Source organism: Bos indicus, chromosome 18 (genome assembly GCF_029378745.1).
Source record: "Bos indicus isolate NIAB-ARS_2022 breed Sahiwal x Tharparkar chromosome 18, NIAB-ARS_B.indTharparkar_mat_pri_1.0, whole genome shotgun sequence".
Lineage (NCBI taxonomy): Eukaryota > Metazoa > Chordata > Mammalia > Artiodactyla > Bovidae > Bos > Bos indicus.
The window spans coordinates 47,207,845-47,229,108 of record NC_091777.1 but is presented as its reverse complement, the minus strand read 5'-3'; the positions used below and the strand labels follow the sequence as shown (position 1 = coordinate 47,229,108).

General features: G+C 44.6%; 2 protein-coding genes across 7 annotated transcripts in view; one reads left to right on the top strand and one right to left on the bottom strand.

Annotated features, from left to right (window-relative positions):
- WDR62 (WD repeat domain 62) overlaps window positions 1-6,561 on the bottom strand; it is a 48,873-nt gene extending 42,312 nt beyond the window's left edge. Inside the window, exon 1 of one of the 2 annotated variants that reach the window (XM_070771995.1) lies at window positions 6,015-6,561. In XM_070771995.1, coding sequence (XP_070628096.1) covers window positions 6,015-6,191 — 177 coding nt within the window. In that variant the 5' untranslated portion in view covers window positions 6,192-6,561. The remainder of the gene's footprint in view (window positions 1-6,014) is intronic. The other variant, XM_070771994.1, reaches the window with a different exon arrangement.
- Window positions 6,562-6,738: 177 nt separating this feature from the next.
- On the top strand, window positions 6,739-20,925 carry THAP8 (THAP domain containing 8). 5 transcript variants are annotated; one of them, XM_070772128.1, is made up of 5 exons: window positions 6,801-6,954; window positions 11,150-16,131; window positions 17,994-18,186; window positions 18,294-18,650; window positions 20,330-20,925. In XM_070772128.1, exons 3-5 carry the CDS (start codon window positions 18,040-18,042, stop codon window positions 20,468-20,470), a joined length of 645 nt encoding a protein of 214 aa, XP_070628229.1. In that variant the 5' UTR covers window positions 6,801-6,954; window positions 11,150-16,131; window positions 17,994-18,039; the 3' UTR covers window positions 20,471-20,925. The 5 variants fall into 5 exon arrangements, with proteins under 5 accessions (XP_019834711.2, XP_019834712.2, XP_070628229.1 ...); XM_070772127.1 differs by having other exon boundaries at window positions 6,819-6,968; XM_019979152.2 differs by lacking the exon at window positions 11,150-16,131 and having other exon boundaries at window positions 6,739-6,968.
- Window positions 20,926-21,264: the final 339 nt, after the last annotated feature.

Sequence of the window (21,264 nt, the reverse complement as noted above, 5' to 3'; positions counted from 1 at the left end):
TTTGATTTACCTTGTTCGCTGGGTCAATCTACTGTGTTTTTGTTGGACTGTTTTCACTTTGCTCATGGGTATATATGTATATGTGTATATTCTGTTATTTTATTATTATTTGCCTGATTTTGTAACTGCCATTTGTCTGGGGTTCATCTTTGGTTTCTCGTTTTTGGATATTTGTTTCAATCTCACTTAATGCTATAACAAACCACTTGTGGAATTTTCATTCCTAACTAGAGATCAAGCCCTGAGCCTTTGGAGTGAAAGCACTGACTCTAAGACCCTAGACAACCAGAGAACTAACCCTAGGGTGTATCAAATAGTGAGAACTCACACAAAGGAAGCCACTTGAATACAAGACCCGGCATCACCCAACCTCCAGTAGCATCCTGTGCAGGACGCCTCATCTAAACAACAAACAAAACAAGTACAAACCCGATCATCAGCAGACAGGATCACCACCTCACTCAGCCTTGCCCAACAGAGGAAAAACAGACAAAAACTCAGTACAAATCTCACCCTATACAAAGTTTACACAAACCACTGGACCAACCTCAGAAGGGCAGAAACCAAAAGGAAGAAAGAATTCAACCTTGAAGCCTGGGAAAAGGAGACCTCAAGCACAGTAAGTTAAAATAAAATAATGAAAAGGCAAAGAAATACTACACAAATGAAGGAACAAACTAGAAACATGGAGGTCCAAATAAATGAAGAGAAAATAGGCAAACTACCTGAAAAAGAATTCAGAATAATGATAGTAAAGATGATCAAAAACCTTGAAAACAAAATGGTGAAAATGTAAGAATCAATTAACAAAGATCTAGAAGAAATAAAGAATAAACATAGAGAGACAAATAACACAATTACTGAAATTAAAAATACTCTAGAAGGAATCAATAGCAGAATATCTGAAGCAGAAGAATGAATCAGTGAGCTGGACGATAAAATGGTGAAAATAACTTATGAAGAGCAGAATAAAATAAAAAGAATGAAAAGAACTGAGGATAGTTTCAGAGACTTCTGGGACAATATCAAATGCACCAACATTTGAATTATAGGGGTCTCAGAAGAAGTAGAGAAAAAGAAAGGGTATGAGAAAATTTTTGAAGAGATTATAGCTGAAAATTTCCCTAAAATGGAAAAGGAAACAGTCAATCAAGTCCAAGAGGCACAAAGAGTCCCATATAGGATAAACCCAACGGGAAACATGCCAAGACACATACTAATCAAACTAACAAAGACTAAACACAAAGAAAAAATATTAAATGCACCAAGAGAGAAGCAACAAGTAACATACAAGGGAAACCCCATACACTTAACAGCTAATCTTTCAGCAGAAACTCTGAAGCCCAGAAGGGAATGGCAGGATATATTTAAAGTATTGAAAGGGAAAAATCTACAACCAAGATTACAGTACCCAGCAAGGATCTCATTCAAAATTGATGGAGAAATAAAAAGCTTTTTGAACAAGCAAAAGTTAAGAGAATTCAGTACCACCAAACCAGCTTTACAACAAATGTTAACGGGACTTATGTAGTCATGAAATACAAGAGAAGAAAAAAGATCCACAAAATCAACCTCAAACAATTAAGAAAATGGCAATAGAAACATATATATCAATAATTACTTTAAATGTAAAAGGAATAAATGCTCCAACCAAAAGACATAGACTGGCTGAAGGGATACAAAAACAAGACCCATATATATGCTGTCCACAAGAAACCCACTTCAGACCTAAAGACACATATAGCCTGAAAGTGAGAGGACACAAAAATATATTCCATGCAAATATATTTTGCATGGAAGCAAAAGAAAGCTGGAGTAGCAATCCTCGTATCAGATAAAATAGATCTTAAAATAAAGAAGAGTACAAGAGATAAGGAAGGACACTACATTATGATCAAAGGATAAATCCAAGAGGAAGACATAACAATTGTAAATATCTATGCACCCAACAAAGGAGCACCTCAATACTTAAGACAAACACTAACAGACATAAAAGGAGAAAGTGACAGTAACATAATAATAGTAGAAGACTTTAATACCCCATTCACACCAATGGACAGATCATCAAAACAGAAAATTAATAAAGAAACACAAGTCTTAAATGATACATTAGATGAGATAGATCTCATTGATATCTTCAGGACATTCCATCCAAATGCAGGACATTCCATCCATCTTCTCAAGTGTACATGGAACATTCTCCAGGATAGGTCCACCCACATCTTGGGTCACAAATCAAATCTCAGTAAATTTAAGAAAATTAAAATCATATTAAGCATCTTCTCTGATCACAGTGCTGAGACTATCAATTACAAGAAAAAAATTGTAAGAAACACAAACACATGGAGAAAAACACGTTTCTAAATAACCAACAGGTTACTGAAGAAATCAAAAGGGAAATAAAAAAATTTCTAAAAAAAATAAAAATGAAAACACGACAACTCAAAACCTATGGGATGCAGTGAAAGCAGTTCTAAGAGGGAAGTTTATAGCAATCCTACCTCAAGAAACAAGAAAAACATCAAATAGACAACCTAATTTTAAACCTAAAAGTGGAAAAAGAACAACAACAAACAACAACAAAAAAAACCCAAATTAGTAGAAAGAAAGACATCATTAAGATCCAAGCAGAAATAAATGAAAAAGAAATGAAAGAAACAATAATAAAGATTAATAAAACTAAAAGCCGGTTCTTCGAGAAAATAAACAAAATTGACAGGCCTTAGCCAGACTCATCAAGAGAAAAAGAAGAATCAAATCAACAAAATCATTAATGAAATAGGAGAAGTTACAAAAGACAATGCAGAAATACAAAGGATTAGAAGAGACTATTAGTATATGGCAATAAAATGGATAACCTGGAAGAAATGGACAGATTCTTAGAAAAGTTCAATCTTCCAAGATTGAACCAGGAAGAAACAGAAATTGTGAATAGCAACAACAAAAAAGAAATTGTGAACAACCCAATTACAGGCACTGAAATTGAACCTGTGATCAAAAATCTCCCCCAAAACAAAAGCCCAGGACCAGATGGCGTCACAGGAGAATTCTATCAAACATTTAGAGAAGAGCTAATACCTATCCTTCTAAAACTCTTTCAGAAAATTGCAGAGAAGAAACACTTCCAAACTCATTCTAGGAGGCCACCATCACCCTGATACCAAAACCAGACAAAGACTACACCAAAAAGGAAAACTACAGGCCAATATCACTGACGAACATAGACGCAAAAATCCTCAACAAAATTTTAGCAAACAGAATTCAGCAACATATCAAAAAGCTCAAACACCATGATCAAGTTGTTGATTTGATTCCAGGAAGGCAAGGATTCTTCACTATATGCAAATCAATGTGATACACTATATTAACAAATTGAAAGACAAAAACCATATGATAATCTCAATAGATGCAGAAAAAGCCTCTGACAAAATTCAGCACCCATTTATGATTAGAACTCTTCAAAAAATGGGCATAGAAGGAACCTACCTCAATACAGTAAAGGCCATATATGATAAGCCTACAGCAAACATTATTCTCAATGGTGAAAAACTGAAAGCATTCGGCCTAAGATCAGGAACAAGACAAGGGTGTCCACTTTCACCACTATTATTCAACATAGTTCTGGAAGTCCTAGCTACAGCAATCAGAGAAGAAAAGAAATAAAAGGAATCCAGAATAGAAAAGAAGAAGTAAAGTTCTCACTGTTTGCAGATGATATGATACTGTACATAGAAAACGCTAAAGATACTATCAGAAAATTACTAGAGCTAATCAGTGAATTTAGCAAAGCTGCAGGACACAAAATCAATATACAGAAATCACTTGCATTTCTATATACTAACAATGAAAAATCAGAAAGAGAAATTAAGGAATCAAACCCATTCATCACTGCAACAAAAAGAATTAAATATCTAGGAATAAATTTACTTAAGGAAATAAAAGAACTGTACACAGAAAATTATAAGACACTAATGAAAGAAATCAAAGATGACATAAACAGATGGAGAGATATTACATGTTCCTGGGTAGGAAGCATCAATATTGTGAAAATGACTATACTACCAAATGCAATCTACAGATTCAGTGTGATCCCTATCAAATTACCAATGGCATTTTTCACAGAACTAGAACAAAAAATTTCACAATTTATATGGAAACACAAAAGACTCCAAACAGCCAAAGCAGTCTTGAGAAAGAAGAATGGAGATGGAGGAATCAACCTTCCTGACTTCAGATTATACTACAAAGCTACAGCCATCAAGACAGTATGGTACTGTCATATAAACAGAAACATAGACCAATGGAACAAGATAGAAAGCCCAGAAATAAACCCATGTACCTATGGGTACCTTATTTTTGACAAAGGAGGCAAGAATATACAATGGGGCAAAGACAGCCTCTTCAATAAATGGTGCTGGGAAAACTGGACAGCTACATGTAAAAGAATGAAATTAGAACACATACCAACACTTGTGTATGGTATGTGTAACACCATACACAAAGATAAACTCAAAACGGATTAAAGACCTAAATGTAAGACCAGAAACTATAAAGCTCTTAGAGGAAAACATAGGCAGAACACTCAATGACATAAATCAATGCAAGATCCTCTATGACCCACCTCCTAGAGTAAAGGAAATAAAAACAAAAGTAAACAAGTGGGACCTGATTAAACTTAAAAGCTTTTGCACAGCAAAGGAAACTATAAGCAAGGTGAAAAGACAACCCTCAGAATGGGAGAAAATAAAAGCAAATGAAACAACTGACAAAGGATTAATTTCCAAAATATACAAGCCGCTCATACAACTCAATGCCAGAAAAACAAACAACCCAATTAAAACGTGGAAAAAAGACCTAAACAGATATTTCTCCAAAGAAGACATACAGATGGCTAACAAACACATGAAAAGATGCTCAACATCGCTCATTATTAGAGAAATGCAAATCAAAACTACAATGAGATATTACCTCACATGGGTCAGAATGGCCATCATCAAAAAGTCTATGAACAATAAGTGCTGGAGACGGTGTGGAGAAAAGGGAATGCTCTTGCATTGTTGGTGGGAAGATGGTATGAAAATTCCTTAAAATACTAGGAATAAAACCATCATATGACCCAGCAATCCCACTCCCAGGCATATACCCTGAGGAAACCAAAATTGAAAAAGACACATGTATCCCATTGTTCACTGCAGCACTATTTACAATAGCTAGAACAGGGAAGCAACCTAGACGTCCACCGACAGATGAATGGATAAAGTAGTAGCGGTACATATACACAATAGAATATTACTCAGCCATAAAAAGGAACACATTTGAGTCAGTTCTGATGAGGTGGATGAACCTAGAACCTATTATACAGAGTGAAGTGAGTCAGAAAGAGAACGATAAATATATTCTAAAGCGTATACATGTAATCTAGAAAAATGGTACTGAAGGATTTATTTACAGGACAGCAATGGAGAAACAGACATAGAGAATAGACTTACGGACATGGGGAGAGGGGAGGAGAGGGTGAGATGTATTTAAAGAGTAACATGGAAACTTATATTACCATATGTAAAATAGATAACCAATGGGAATTTGCTGTATGGCTCAGTTAACTCAAACAGGGGCTCTGTATCAACCTAGTTGGGTGGGATGGGGCAGGAGATGGGAGGTAGGTTCAAAAGGGAGGGTATATATGTATACCTATGGCTGATTCATGTTCAGGTTTGACAGAAAACAAAATTCTGTAAAGCAATGATCATTCAATAAAAAAAAATTTTAAAGACTGAGGGCGGGGCCAGGGGTTGAGAGGTGGGACTAGGGGTGATGGGCAGTATCCGAGAGAGGAGGAGACGAGGAAGTGGGAGGAGCCTCATCTAGGGGCGGGGCTTAGGGACTAGGCAGGCCAGAGAGCAGCCAGAGGAGTACCAGCCGGGGGCTGATAGGCGGGGCCAAAGATCTAAGGGTGGGACCAAGGAAGAGCAGGGAACCTGGAACTGAGATGGACAAGGCAAGCAACCCCTCACCCGATTCTGCACCGTGTCCTCGGGAGCCGCTGGGAGTCGCGTCCGCCGCCGGAGGCAGAGCGGTGGAGCCGGGGGCGGAGAAGACTGGGCCCTCCGCGCCGGAACTCCCGCCATGACTGATGGCAGCTTCTCAACTGTATCATTCCGCGCGTAGCCTCCGGGCCCCAAGGCCGCCATCGTCGCGTCGGAGCCCGGCGACCGTTACACTTCTCAACCGCCGCAGCCGCCACGGTCCACTTGAATAGCGAACGGCCGCGGGAAAGCCGGCGCCACCGCCCATTGGGCGCGGGGGGCTGCTGGTCTGGCCAATCTCAGGGTTACCGGCGGCGCTTTTGACCAATGAGGGCTAAGAGGCGGAGCGGGGGTTCTGGCTGGGTGGAGCCGCGGCTTCTTAGCTAGATGTTTGATCGAGGGTTGTGGAGTTTTTTTTTAAATCCCGTCTGTGTTTTCATCATTCACTGAATTTCAGTTTTGAACTTTTAAGAGGCTAATGCCAAAGCCCCTACCTCCACCCCAAGCCGACTATCCTCGCAGTAGCAGTCGCCCGGATGTAAGCTAGGGTGGAGCCGAAAAAAGACTGAAGAGTTGGCGCAGACTCAGAAAGGTCTTTACGCCACCTCTTCCCCAACACGTGATGAAGTCCCGGCGGCTCAGAGCCGGTTTTGCTTTATCCACTTGCCACGTGATGTGGCAACGCCGTCTGGCGCGTAATACGCAGGCGCAGCTTTCCTTCCCTCCGCATGTGACAAGGCCCCAAGGGCCGTCACGTGAGGCAGGCGGCAAGCGCGCGGGTGGGGCGGGGTTCGGCGGCGCCTGGTGAGGATCAAAGTGCGGCTGCAGACCGGGCAAAACCCAGCTGGGCTGGACAGCCATGCCCAAGTACTGCCTGGCTCCGAACTGCTCCAACACTGCGGGCCAGCTGGGCGCGGACAATCGCCCGGTGAGCTTCTACAAGTGAGCGCAAGCGAGGGGCGGGGCTTAGAGGGAGGCGGGACCACGGGCGCAGCAATGTGGGGCGGGGCCCGAGGATAAATGCAGCGGCGTGGGGCTTCTGGTCCAGGTTGCAGGTATTTGGAAGCATGGTTAGCTGGATGAAGGGACCATGTTCCCCGCGTTTCACTTGCAGTAAACACGATATATGTAAACGTGCAAAAGTATGATAACAGCAGGGATAGACGATTAACTGCAGGTAGTGAACGGGGCGAACGGAGGAAAGGGAGGGCTGTGTAGAGGAGTGAGGTTGGTCCAGGCTCAGAAAGAGCTTACAGTTGCCCACTCGCCATCCCCACGAACTTGAGGCATCTCAAACTCAAAACATACGAAACCGACCTCCTGACTCTCCCAGAACTTCCCATAAGCTTTCTTATCCAATAGCTTTCCATCCTTTACTGTCTTTCAGGCTAGAAATGTTAGAACCAACTTTACTTTTTTCTCACACCTGAGAAAGTAAAACTTAGCTTGAATTTTTGAAACAAAACAAACCCCCAAAAACCTGCCTTCTAATTTGTTTAGGTGGGATAACAGAGATGGGAAAAGCTGGCTGAAGAGTTAATAGGAAAAAAATTTTTCTCAGGGATGTGCTGCAGATGTGAAGTAGCAAAACTTCCCTTCTTTAAGAGACTACTGCTTTTTTACTAGGAAGCTTTGTTCTCTAAAATCATAGGCTATCACAAACTTTGCTGTTTGAAATTACATCAGTAGGAATGAAACATCTTACTTAAGGCCTGGAGAAGTTAGGTCGCTGTGACACAGAGAAGCAGCCTTGATTTACAGCCCAGGTTCAGAGCTTCAGGTAAGGGGTTTCTGGACACAGTAGTTCACATCTATCCACACTTAATTGCTTCCAAGGAGACAGACCCTGGGCCCACTTTGCAATCCAGGTCTGATACTGATCCATTTACTCACAGTTCTGCTCTGCTTTGATATTATCCAAACACTGTTTCACTTACATTTCATCTAAACTTTACCCATCCCCCAAACTCCAATAATGATGCTTCCCAGGTGGCGCTAGTGGTAAAGAACCCAACTGTCGATGCAGGATATGTAAGAGACCTGGGTCAGGAAGATCCCCTGGAGGAGGGCACTTCCGTATTCTTGCCTGGAGAATCCCATGGACAGAGGAGGCTGGCAGGCTACTGTCCATAGCGTCACAGAGTTGGACATGACTGAAGCGACTTAGCATGCAAACCCCGATAATAATTATTTTCCTCTGTTTGATGAAATTCCCCACAGTACCTCTGGTGGCAGTTCACTTATTGCCACGGTAAATAAACCTGACTTTAGTAGACTCTAGGTTTGTACCTGGTGGCCTTCGTCTAAATGGGCCAGGACACATTCCTCATCTGGTCCATCAGCAAATCCTGTTGGCATTCCCCTTTTTTAAAAAAAAAAAAATTTATTTTTGGCTGCACTGGGCTTTCATTGCTGCACACAGGCTTTCTCTACTTGAGGTGAGTGGCGGCTACTCTAGTTGTGGTACCCAGGCTTCTCATTGTGGTGGCTTCTTTTGTTGCAGAGCACGGGCGCCAGGGGGCTTTAGTAGTTGCATGAGTGGGCTCAGTAATTGTGGTCCACAGGCTTAGTTGCTCTGAAGCATGTGGAATCTTCCTGGACCAGGTGTTGAACCCATGTCCTCTGCATTGGCAAGTAGATTCTTAACCACTGGACCACCAGGGAAGTCCAGGCTCTTCCTTTAAAGTCTATCCAGAATTGACCACTTCTGTCCCCCATCTTTTCCCCCACCCTGGCATCGGCCACCTCCTGACTGCACTATTTTAGTAGGCTCTCCATTTGACAAGCTGCTCCCACAGTCTTCCACGTGCAGTCACAGGGGACTGGTAACCCCCTGAGTCAGATCAGGGCTTAGATGCCTCCCCTGGCTCCCACCTGACTGTATAAAAGACAAGAAGGTGAGGCTGGAGCAGGCAGAAGGCAGGCCTACGAAGCCCTACAGGCCCTGGATCCCCACTGCCTGGCCTTATCTCCTCTCTCCTTCCCCTTACTCACTCCATGCCAGTGTCACTGTCCGTTTGATGTTCCTCCAGCATGCCAGGCACTTTGTTGCCCCAGGGCCTTTGCACAGAAAGTTCTTCCCTTTATGACCGCTACTCTGTAAAGTGATAACCCTCTCCCAGTACGTACATATTTTCTTTACTCACTTCCTGCTTTATTTTTCCCTTTAACCTTAACACTATCTGGCATACCACATGTTTAATATTGGGTTGGCCAAAAAGTTCATTTGGGTTTTTCCACAAGATTATATAGAAAAAGCCCAACAAACTTTTTGGGCAACCAAATATATCCGTTTATTGTCTCCTCCATTAAAATGTCAGCTTCTTGAAGGCAGGGATTTTTGTCTGTCTTATTCCCTGCTGTCTCTCTATCACCTCAAACAGTGCCTAGCACATAGTGGGTGCTCAGTAAATATTTGTTGGGTTAATTAGGTGAATGTGTCTCATATGAGCTTCCCAGGAAACCCAGAACTCCACATCCCAGCTATCCTTTGAGGGACCCTGTTTCAGGGTAGGAGGAGAATAGAGTGGTCTTTGGAACTGAATCAATATGTCCAGACTTGCTTTTTAAAATGTATCACTCTGACGTGCATATGCGTGCTAAGTTGCTTCAGTTGTGTCAGACTCTTGTGACCTTATGGACTGTAGCCTGCCAGGCTCCTCTGTCCATGGGATTCTCCAGGCAAGAATACTGGAGTGGGTTGTGTGCCCTCCTTCAGAGGATCTTCCTGACCCAGGGCCCAATCCACATCTCTTGTGTCTCCTGCATTGGCAGGTGGGCTCTTTACCACTGGGGCCACTTGCCACCATTTGTTAATTCAGCAACTTTGAGTGTCTCCTGTAGTAAGCGAGGCCCTGCTGAGAGACACTGACACATCTTGTTCCTGCCCTGACAGAGCTCATGGAAAGGTGCAGGGTCAGTCATTGACGAACTGAGGACACAAATTGATCCTCTTTTCTTCAGCACTACTGCCCCCAGTTCAGTTCAGTTCAGTCCTCAGTCGTGTCCAACTCTTTGCGACCCCATGAATTGCAGCACGCCAGGCCCCCCTGCCCATCACCAACTCCCGAAGTTTACCCAAACTCATGTCCATCGAGTCGGTGATGCCATCCAACTATCTCATCCTCTGTCATCCCCTTCTCCTCCTGCCCTCAATCTTTCCCAGCATCAGGGGGTTTTCAAATGAGTCGGCTCTTCGCATCAGGTGGCCAAAGTATTGGAGTTTCAGTTTCAACATCAGCCCTTCCAATGAACACCCAGGACTGATCTCCTTTAGGATGGACTGGTGGGATCTCCTTGCAGTCTAAGGGACTCTCAAGAGTCTTCTTCAACACCACAGTTCAGAAGCATCAATTCTTCGGTGCTAAGCTTTCTTCACAGTCCAACTCTCACATCCATACATGACCACAGGAAAAACCATAGCCTTGACTAGACGGACCTTTGTTGGCAAAGTAATGTCTCTGCTTTTGAATATGCTACCTAGGTTGGTCCTTCCAAGGAGAAAGCATCTTTTAATTTTGTGGCTGCAGTCACCATCTGCAGTGATTTTGGAGCCCCCCCAAAATAAAGTCTGACACTGTTTCCACTGTTTCCCCATCTATTTCCCATGAAGTGATGGGACCAGATGCCATGATCTTCGTTTTCTGAATGTTGAGCTTTAAGCCAACTCTTTTTACTCTCTTCTTTCACTTTCATCAAGAGGCTCTTTAGTTCTTCACTTTCTGCCATAAGGGTGGTGTCATCTACATATCTCAGGTTATTGATGTTTCTCCCGGCAATCTTGATTCCAGCTTGTGCTTCTTCCGGCCCGCAGTCTATACAACTAATCCATGCTTTAACTCTACCCTCTGACACTCCCCATCCTGCAACAATAACAACAAAACCCCTAACTCTTTGGAAATACAGTTACAAATGCTGATGATAGAATCCTCACTAAACTATTAGGAAATAAAGAAAGGAAAAAACCCACCACGTTCCCAGTCTGACTACTTCTTATCACCTCTGCTATCACAGTGCAGTCCAAGCTGTCATTCTCTTTTAAGATTTTTTTTTTAATGTGGACCATTGTAAAGTCTTTATTGAATTCATTACAATACTGTTTCTGTTTTGTTTTTTGACCACAGGCATGTGGGATCTTAGCTCAGCTCCCTGACCAGGGATCACACCCAAGCCCCTTGGATTAGAAGGCGAAGTCTCAACCATTGGACCACCAGGGAAGTCCCTGTCATTGTCTCTTAATGAGATGCTGTTATAGTTGCTTGCTGGTCTCCCTGCTTCCACTCTTGCTTCCCTTAGAGCAACAACAGTAATAACTTATTTAGAGAGCACTTACTGCAGGCCAGGTACTGTTCCAAGCTCTTCACACATAATAATGAGAACAATAATGACTGTACACAGCAGCCAGATGACCGTGTAAAAATCACTCCAGGGAATTCCCTGGTGGTCCACTGGTTAGGACTCCATGCTTTCACTGCCAAGGGCCTGGGTTCAACCCCTGCTTGGGGAATTAAGATCCCACAAGCCACTTGGTGTGGGGGAAAAAAAAAATCAGTTCACATCTGTGTTGAAATCTCCACCAATGGCTGCCAAGCTGTTCCTCACACAGGCTGACCCATTCCCACCTCAAGGCCCAACCCTGAATCACTGTTGCAGAAGCCATTTAGCTAAGAGTTTGATGAGAAATAGGCTCCAAAGTAGATTCCAGAGGGCATGGATGCTAGAAGGAACAAGGTGAAATAATGAACAAAGTACTGGGAAATAACTTGAAATTCCTGCCAGGGTGCCAAAGGAAACATTTCATTAATTGTGTTTTAGACCCTTTCAGCACACAGGAGCAAATGACAGTCATCTCATGGGGTGTCTATCAGGTATGAATTGCAGCTGTCTGGCAGTTAACAAAGTCCTGAAATAGTAGTGGCTTAACCAAATTATGGGGTCTGTAGGAATCAATCTGGCCAAGTTATGCTACAGTAACAAACTCACCGAAACTCAATAGCTTACGGCAACAAAGGTTTATTTCTCACTCAGACTAATGTCCTTGGCAGGCCATTGATGGCATTTCTCTACTGTATCTTAATTAGGGACTCAGGCTGGAGGAGCTGCCCCTAGGTGGAATGTTGCTGATCTTGTGGGAGGGGAAAAAAGAGAAAGTGGGGAGAAGTCACCCAGTGGCTCCTGGTAACTTGTGTACTTTGAAGTGGCCCATGTCACTTTAACTGCTTTCACAAGTCTATAGCAAGCGTCAGGTCAGTGGAGTGGAAATGTGTCTCTGTGTGGGGAATGGTAGCAAATGGTTTGAACAGTAATTCAGTCTACGCAAGGTTTGTTCTTCTCTCATACAAAGCAAGTACGTAGGTTTGCAAACCAGCACTGATGTGGCAGCTCCATAGTCATCAGGGATGAAGGTCCTGTCTTTCATATCCATCCTCCAGCTGCCACGTGCCCAGCCATCATGCCCTACCATTTCTGGTAGGGAGAAAAGGGAAAGGAGGAAGAGTAAAAGGGACTCAACTCTAAACCAAGCTGGTCCACTTCACAAAGCCTTCCCAGAAATCCCACCCAATGATTCTTCATCATTGGGCATTACAACTGCAAAGGATGCTGGGAAATGTAGTCTTTTTTGATAGACCTTTAACCACCCTGATGACATTTTAAATTATGTTAGTAAGGTAAAAAAGAACTAGCAGTGCTCTAGATAGAATGGCTAACAAGACTAAAATATTTCTATATATAAAAAAACATTGGCTGTCCACTTAAGGTAGATTTTTAGAGAGGGACATTTCCTATTATAGATGTTGCTATCTAGAGAGAACAAAAGAGAATAAATATAAGACCAAATTAGGAAGGGGTTTTTTAATGATATTCCTTTCCTCCTCTGCCCCTTGAGCTGCTTCTGATTCCATTTGAGGTTGCTTCCACATTTAAGGTACCATCTCAGATGTCTCACCCAACATGGAAATATTCATTCGTCAGGACTTAATTGCATGGCCCCACTATGGCAAAGGAACCCAGGAAACCGTCATTTAACAGGGCACATTATGCCTCAAAAAAGTTGGAGTTTGTTAGTAAGGAAGAAGCAGAGAGTGGATATGGAGTAATCCTTTGGCAGTCTCTGCCCAGGAGCAGGTGGGTTGTGCTATTACAGGGTTATTTCATGTCCAGGCAGAATGAGGCTGGTGAGAGCAGCTGGATCTCAGATGGAGGCTGAGGGAAGTGCAGCAGCCGGAGTTCTTGGCTCTGTGCCCTGGGGTTCTTCTCTTTGGCTGCCATCACTCCTCTCTGAGTCAGCCCTCAGTCCTCGTTGACCAGCTACCCACCACTGTCTGCCTTTTGCCCAAGGAGTCTTGCTCTGCATCCCACCACCAACCTCTGTCCATCCCATCCACCTCCTCCCCACAGGTGGCCTCTTTAACTTCTTATGTGGCTTTCCCAGTGTTTCTTTATACAAATACAGTATATGTTGGTTAGTTTCCTGTGGCTGCTGTTTCAAACTGCTGGTGGCTAAAAACAATAGGAATTATGCTCTCACAATCCAGGTTGGTTTTACCGGGCCAATATCAAGGTGTCAGCAGGGTTGCATTCCCCAGGAGGCTCTAGGAAAAAATCTGTTTCTCAGTCTTCCAGTTTCTGGTATCTGCAGGCATTTCTTGGCTTGTGGCCACATCACCCCAGTCTCTGCCTCTGTGGTGACATTGCCTTCTCCTCTTTTGTCTGTGGTAATAATATATTCTTTCACTTCCCTCTTAGAAGAATACTTGCAGGACTTCCCTGGCAGTCCAGTGGTTAAGACTCTGTGCTTCCACTACAGGGGACAAGGGTTCAATCCCTGGTCAGGGAACTAAGATCCTACATGCCATGTGGTATGCCAAAAAATTAAAAACAAAAAACAAACTTTTGATTGCATGGAGGACCAACCCGGATGATCTCCGATAATTTCCCCATCTCAGGATCCTTAATCACATCTTTTGTCATGAAATGCAGTATTCACAGCGTCCAGGATTGGGACAGGGATGTCTTTTGTGGGACTATTATTAGCCTACCACAATTATGAAAGCTGGTGTACTCCATTTGAAACATTTTTTTCACATAATATATGCCTAAAAATAGCATGTCAGTTCATACAGTGCCTCAAACTTATTTTAGAGCTCATAGTGTTCTTTTGTGTGCATGTGTTTGAGTTTATTTATCTTGTCTCCTAGTTTATTTATCTAATTTCTAACACTCCTTGCTCTTCCTTTTTAACAAAGAGGGTACAGACCTTATAGCCCTCAGTCTGTTAAGATATCCAGGTGTTTTTACGGTTAACTCCTATTTATGGAATTGAGACTGATTTGCCATTTTCAATTGTGATTTTAGGATACCTAAAAGCTTCTCTTTTAGGTATCTTTGTTTAATACTTAACGTTGGTCAACTTTTAAAAAACTTGTTATTTTGTATTGGGGTGTCACCAATTAACAATGTTTTGATTGTCTCAGGTGAACAGCTAAGGGACTCAGCCATACCTATCCATGTATCCATCCTCCCCCAAACTCCCCTCCCATTCAGGCTGCCACATAACATTGAGCAGAGTTCCCTGTGCTATGCAGTAGATTCTTGTTGGTTATCCATTTTAAATATAGCAGTGTGTACAGGCAACCATAAGTTCATTCTCTTTCTGTTTTGTGAGTAAGTTCATTTTGTATCATTTCTTTTTAGATTCCACATATAAGGGATGTCATGTGATATTTCTCCTCTAACTTATAAAATTGCTCAGTTTTAAGAAAAATATTAAGTAAATAATGTCACCTGGTGGAAGACTTTGTGAAGGGGGAATGTGGATAACTATTAGTTATCTAATGCTTCATAACATTTAGCAGCTTAAAATAAACCTTTTATTTTAAACCTCACAATTTCTGGCAGCTGCCACGGGATCAGCTGGCCAGAGCTTAATGATGCCAACAAAGGTCTGTTTAGTCAAGGCTATGGTTTTTCCAGCGGTCATGTATGGATGTAAGAGTTGGACTATAAAGAAAGCTGAGTGCCGAAGAATTGATGCTTTTGAACTGTGGTGTTGGAGAAGACTCTTGAGAGTCCCTTGGACTACAAGGAGATCCAACCAGTCCGTTCTGAAGGAGATCAGTCCCGGGTGTTCATTGGAAGGACTGATGCTGAAGCTGAAACTCCAATATGTTGGCCACCTGATGCGAAGAGCTGACTCATTTGAAAAGACCCTGATGCTGGGATTGAGGGCAGGAAGAGAAGGGGATGACAGAGGATGAAATGGTTGGATGGCATCACCGACTCAATGGGCAATATTGGAGTGGGTAGCCTATCCCTTCTCCAGCAGATTTTCCCAACCTAGGAATCCAACTGGGGTCTCCTGCATTGAAGGTGGATTCTTTACCAACTGAGCTATCAGAGAAGCCCAAATAATCATTAGGGATTTGATTTAGGTCATACTGGAATGGCCTAGTGGTTCTCCCTTCTTTCTTCATTTAAATCTTAATTTTGCAATCAGGGGCTCATGATCTGAGCCACAGTCAGCTCCCGGTCTTGTTTTTGCTGACTGTATAGAGCTTTTCCATCTTCAGCTGCAAAGAATATAATCAGACTGATTTCAGTATTGACCATCTGGTGATGTCCATGTCTAGAGTCATCTCTTGTGTTGTTAGAAAAGGGTGCTTGCTATGACCAGTGTGTTCTCTTGGCAAAACTCTGTTAGCCTTTGCCCTGCTTCATTTTGTACTCCAAAGTCAAACTTGCCTGTTACTCCAGGTATCTCTTGACTTCCCACTTTTGCATTCCATTCCCCTATGATGAAAAGGACATCTTTTTTGATGTTGGTTCTAGAAAGTGTCATGGAATCATACAATATTAGGACTTTTTTTTTGTGACTGATTTATTTCACTTACCATAATGTACTCAAGGTTCATCCATGTTATATAGAATGTGTCAGAATTTCTTTTCTTTTTTTTTTTATTGGCTGCACTCCCCAGCATGTGGGATCTTAGTTCCCTGACTAGAGACAAAACCCATGCCCCGTGCAGTGGAAGCGTAGAGTCTTAACCACTGGACTGCCAGGAAAGTCCCGGAATTTCTTTCTTAAAGCTGAGTAATATTTCATTGTGTATGTGTGTGTATTGTATATATATATATATCATGTATGTATACGTATGTGTGTGTGTATATATATATTCCACCTTTTGTTAATACATTCATTTGTTGATGGACCCTTGGGTTTCTTCCACCTCCTGGCTATTGTAAATCATGCTGTTATGAACTTGAGTGTGTAAATATCTCTTTGAGACCCTGCTTTGAAGTTTATTTTTTTTTGGGGGGGGGGGTCTATATCCAGAAGTGGGATTTGGATCATATGGTAATACTGTTTTCAGTTTTTTGAGGAACTACCATACTACTTTTCATAGAGGCTTCTCCATTTTACATTCCCACCAACACCACACAGGGTTCCAGATTCTGCATATCCTTGTAAATACTTGTTGTTTTTTTTTAATATAGTAGTCATTCTAATGGTTATGAGGCAATAGCTTGTGGTTTCGATGGGCATTTTCCTAATGATAAATGATGTTGAACATCTTTTCATATGCTGCTGCCATTTGTGTCTTGTTTAGAGTCTATTCAAGCCCTTTGCCCATTTTTAATCAGTTAATGTTTTGTTGTTTAAAAACTTTTTGACATGTTTTCAAGCATACACAAAAAATAGTGTTGTTTAAATGAATCCTCATGTATCTATCACTCAGTTACACCAGTAGTCAACATTTCACTAATTTTTTTCTTCTACTTTCCTCCCACGTACATCTTTAATGTAGTATTTTAAAGAAAATTCCAGCCTTTTATTCATAAATATTTCAGAATATTTTTCCAACAGATGACTATTTTAGAAGCTTAAATCAGTGTAATGATCACACCTAGCAAAATTAACTTCTTACAATTATCTAATAACCAATTCATGTTCAATTTCCCCCAACTGGATTAAAATGTCTTTTTACAGAAAGGTTGTTGCAGAGGAAGCCCAGATCTGCCTTTGTGTTGATGTTTCTTAAATCCCCTTTAATCTATAGCCCTACCCTTAGCCCCATGAATATAGGATCTCCCACATTCTAGATTTGTCCAATTTTATTAACTGCTCCCTTAGGTTCCTGTGGAGGAACAGATGAGTGGGGAGGGGATAGTGGCCATGGAAGAGAGACCAGGAGGGAGATTGGAGGCTTTGGGGGATAGACAACAGATTGTGGGAGAGGTGGGCTGATGCTGGGTGTTTAAAAGATGAAAGTGAAAGTCACTTAGTTGTGTCTCTTAGACTCTGTGACCTCATGAACTATATATAGTCCATGGAATTCTTCAGGCCAGAATAGTGCAGTGGGTAGCCTTTCCCTTTTCCAAGGGATCTTCCCAACCCAGGGATTGAACCCAGGTCTGCCATATTGCAGGCGGATTCTTTACCAGCTGAACCACAAGATGGAGCCAAAAAATTAGATATGGGTAGAGGCAGAGGTGGGCTTCCCTAGTGATTCAGATGGTAAAGAATCTGGAAACCCAGGTTCCATCTCTGGGTGGGGAAGATCCAGAGATGCCTACCCACTCCAGTATTCTTGCCTGGAGAATCCCATGGACAGAGGAGCCTGGTAGGCTACGGTCCATGGGGTATCAAAGAGTCGGACAGGACAGAGCAACTAACACACACACAGACACACACACACACCACCTGTGACTAACACACACACACACACACACACACACCACCTGTGACTAACACACACACACACACCACCTGCGACTAACACACACACACACACACCACCTGCGAGACACACACACACACACACACCCCCTGGTTGGGAGGCATGGCCAGACTCTGGCCCAGGGGAGGCCGAGGTTTGGCACTCAAGGCTCTCTGGGTGTGCGTGTGCTGGCGGTTGCCGTGGGGCGGGGGTTGGACCCCTGACATGGCTGACCTCGCTCCCCTGGCAGGTTCCCGCTGAAGGATGGCCCCCGGCTGCAGGCCTGGCTGAGGCACATGGGCCGTGAGCACTGGGTGCCCAGCTGCCACCAGCACTTGTGCAGCGAGCACTTCGCCCCCTCTTGCTTCCAGTGGCGCTGGGGCGTGCGCTACCTGCGACCCGACGCCGTGCCCTCCATCTTCTCCCGAGTGCCGCCCGCCCAGGTGAGCTGGGGAAGCCCTGTAGCTGGAATCGGATCCCCAGCCCTCCCCGCCTGAGGAATTTTCCCTTGCAGTCTGGCACTGATGTCCCCCCGCGCCTTGTCTTCCAGAGGCAGCAGAGTTCCCGAAGCACGGAGAAACCCGTCGTGCCTCCGCCTCTGCAGGCGACCCCATCCTTGGCCTCTGGGCCTGTACAGCTCTTGGTGCTGGGGCCAGCCTCCGGGGCCCCCGAGGCTCCAGCCACCGTGTTCCTGACGCCCCTGTCGCTTCAGCCGGCGCCCGCGGGGCCGCGCCCTGGAGCATCGGCCCAGCACCCCAGGGCCGGGCTGGGCGCGGCGCTGGGCGCGCTGCAGCGGCGGGTGCGGAGGCTCCAGCGGCGCCACGAGCGGCACCAGGCGCGGCTGCGGGCCCTGGAACAGCTGGCGCGGCAGCTGCAGGCGCGGGCGCACTGGGGCCGGCTGCGTGCGGTGAGTTCCCCGCCTGGCTCACACAGCCCCAGTGTTTCCGTCTAGAGTCCAGAGTTGAAAAGTCACAACATTTCACCCAGGTTTCCAAATTGCTGCCGTGAAAAAAATCAATCTGGCAATGCTAAGCAACTATGGGCGGGAGCTGAGTAGTGGCTTCTCCCTTTATTAATAATACTTAAGCACCCCTATTCTCTTCTAGGGGGTTTCCCAAGTGGCACTAGAGGTAAAGAACCTGCCTGCCAATGCAGGAGAAGTAAGAGATGTGGGTTGGATCCCTGGGTCAGGAAGATCCCCTGGAGGAGGGGACAGCAACACATTTCATTATTCTTGCCTGGAGAATCCCATGGCCAACGCAGCCTGGCAGGCTGCAGTCCATGGGGTTGCACAGAGTTGGACAGGGCTGAAGCAACTTAGCATACACACATACTCTCTTTTAGACACAGTTAATAACTTAATGAAAACTCGCTTGACCTTGATCTTGACAGTCCCTATTTCCCATATGAAAGACTGAAGTACAGTGTAACTTGCCCAAAGCCAGGCAGCCAGTGAGTTGCAGAGTCAGGATCCAAACTCAGCTGTCCTGCCCCAGAGGAGGCCTGTGCACTTCTGTTGGAGACCTCTGGGCATGGCCCCTATAGAGCTTGGTTTGCAGCTCTATACTAGAGTTTCCCAGACCCTATCTAAGGCCCTTTGCCCCTGTATTTTACTGCTGGGAATTTTCTGGGGTGAGAAGTGGAAAGGATCATGTTTTTAAAAATTAAAAATTGGCCAGGACTTTTTCCTGCTTAAAACCCCAGGGGCACACTTGAGGTCCCGGGGCTCTTGTTCCTGCTTGGAAAAGGGAGGTGGGGAGGAGTTTCCGAAAGCCCCTGAGGTGCCTCTGTAGCTGAGGTGTCCTCACCTGACAGCCAGTGGGGTGGACCTGGCCCACAGATACCATTCATTTGGCCTCAGTAATGCTTTAACATATTTTCTGGCCTTTCCCGAAGGCTCAGCAGATCTAGCAGGACTGGGTTCATATCCCCAGATGGTAGCAGTCAGCTGGAGCTGCAGTGGCCGTCCCTGGAGGCTCTGTTTGAGACTGGCCTGAACCAGCCATGTACCAGATGGACATGCTGGTTGGGGAGGGGAGAGGGACAAGCACAGAACTCAGACTCAGGCCTGAGGCTCTTCATGGAGCCTGCCAGGGCCCCTGGGCTGACGGTGTGTCTCTCTCTGCCTCCCCTGCCCCTCTTCCATCCCTGTTTCTCAATCTCTTCTTCTCTCTCCCACATTTATCTTTGTCTTTCTGCCCTCCGCCCCCAATCTCTCTGTCATCCCATTTATCTCCCCATTTCCCCGTGTCTCTTCATCTGCCTCTTTGTCTATCCCCCATACCCATGTCCCTGTCTCTCTGTCCCTGCATTTCTCCCACCCCCCATATCTGTCTCTCCATGTCTCTGTCCTCCCTCATCTCTGTCCTTGTTTTCCCATACCACCTCATTCCCTCCTGAATGTCTCTCTTGTTCTCACCTCTCTCTCTGCCCATGTCTCTGTCTGTCTCCTGATACCACTTCCCCTCTCAACCTCCCTGTTCCTCATGGTTTCTCCCCCTGCCCCCACTTCTTCCTTCCCTCCTCCCCTCCTCTTACTTCCCTGTGTCCTCCATCTCTACTACTACTTTCCCTGGGATGGCCCAGCTCCCTCGACCTGAGGAATCCCAAGCCTTCACCATCATCTGTGGAGGGCCTGACATTGCTGTGGTCCTTCCCCATGGTCCTGCATCTCCCACGCTGGATGCCAAGCCTGAGCTCCTGGACACTCAGACTCCCAGTGCATAAGGACCAGGACAGATAATGTCGTGGGAAGGATGACAGAAGACAAGAGGAAGAGAGACACATCACACATAGGCCTGGCCCGCATGCCTGGGGCATAGCACTGCCTCCCTCAAAGGCCTGGCTCCCACCACCTCCTCCTAGGAACCCTGTGAACTTTAGGGCCGACCTGGGCCCAAGACCTCTGTCAGTAGTGATGACCCTGGGTATCAGGTCCCAAACCCACTTTCAATCTTTGTGGTCAGTAAAATATTCTCAGAGCAGGACAAGCATTGTTTGCTTGGGGAGAGTTGTAACTGGTGCTGAAGAGCCCCTCATACCCTTTCCCAAGCCTGGCGCCAAGCTGGGGATACAGCAGTGAACACAGCTGACAAAAGTCCTGTCCTCATGGTGCTCCAATTCTGCTTGAGTAGAAGATGAAATAGTGAACTAATAAACAATATAATTTCAGACTGTGATAAGTGCTATAAAGACTGAATGAAAATATAATGGGCTGCAGCGAGACGGGGTTTGGGGGGTGGTGGTGTGGGCAGAGGGAGGGAGGGAAGATTCTCTAAGGAGACAGTGTTTAAGCAGAGACCTGGATGATGAAAAGGAGCTGGCCTGGAAGGCATGCAGATTGGATGTTTCAGGGAGAACAGCCCCTGTTCTAACAGCAGCATCTGAGGTGTGAGCTGGAGGAGGGCAGTGTTGCTATGGTGAATCAGGGAAGGGAGTGAGTTTGTAAGGAGGGCGGGGTTGGGAGGCAACGTTAGATACAGCCGAAAAGGTCTCACTGAAAAGGAACCAATAAGTGAAAG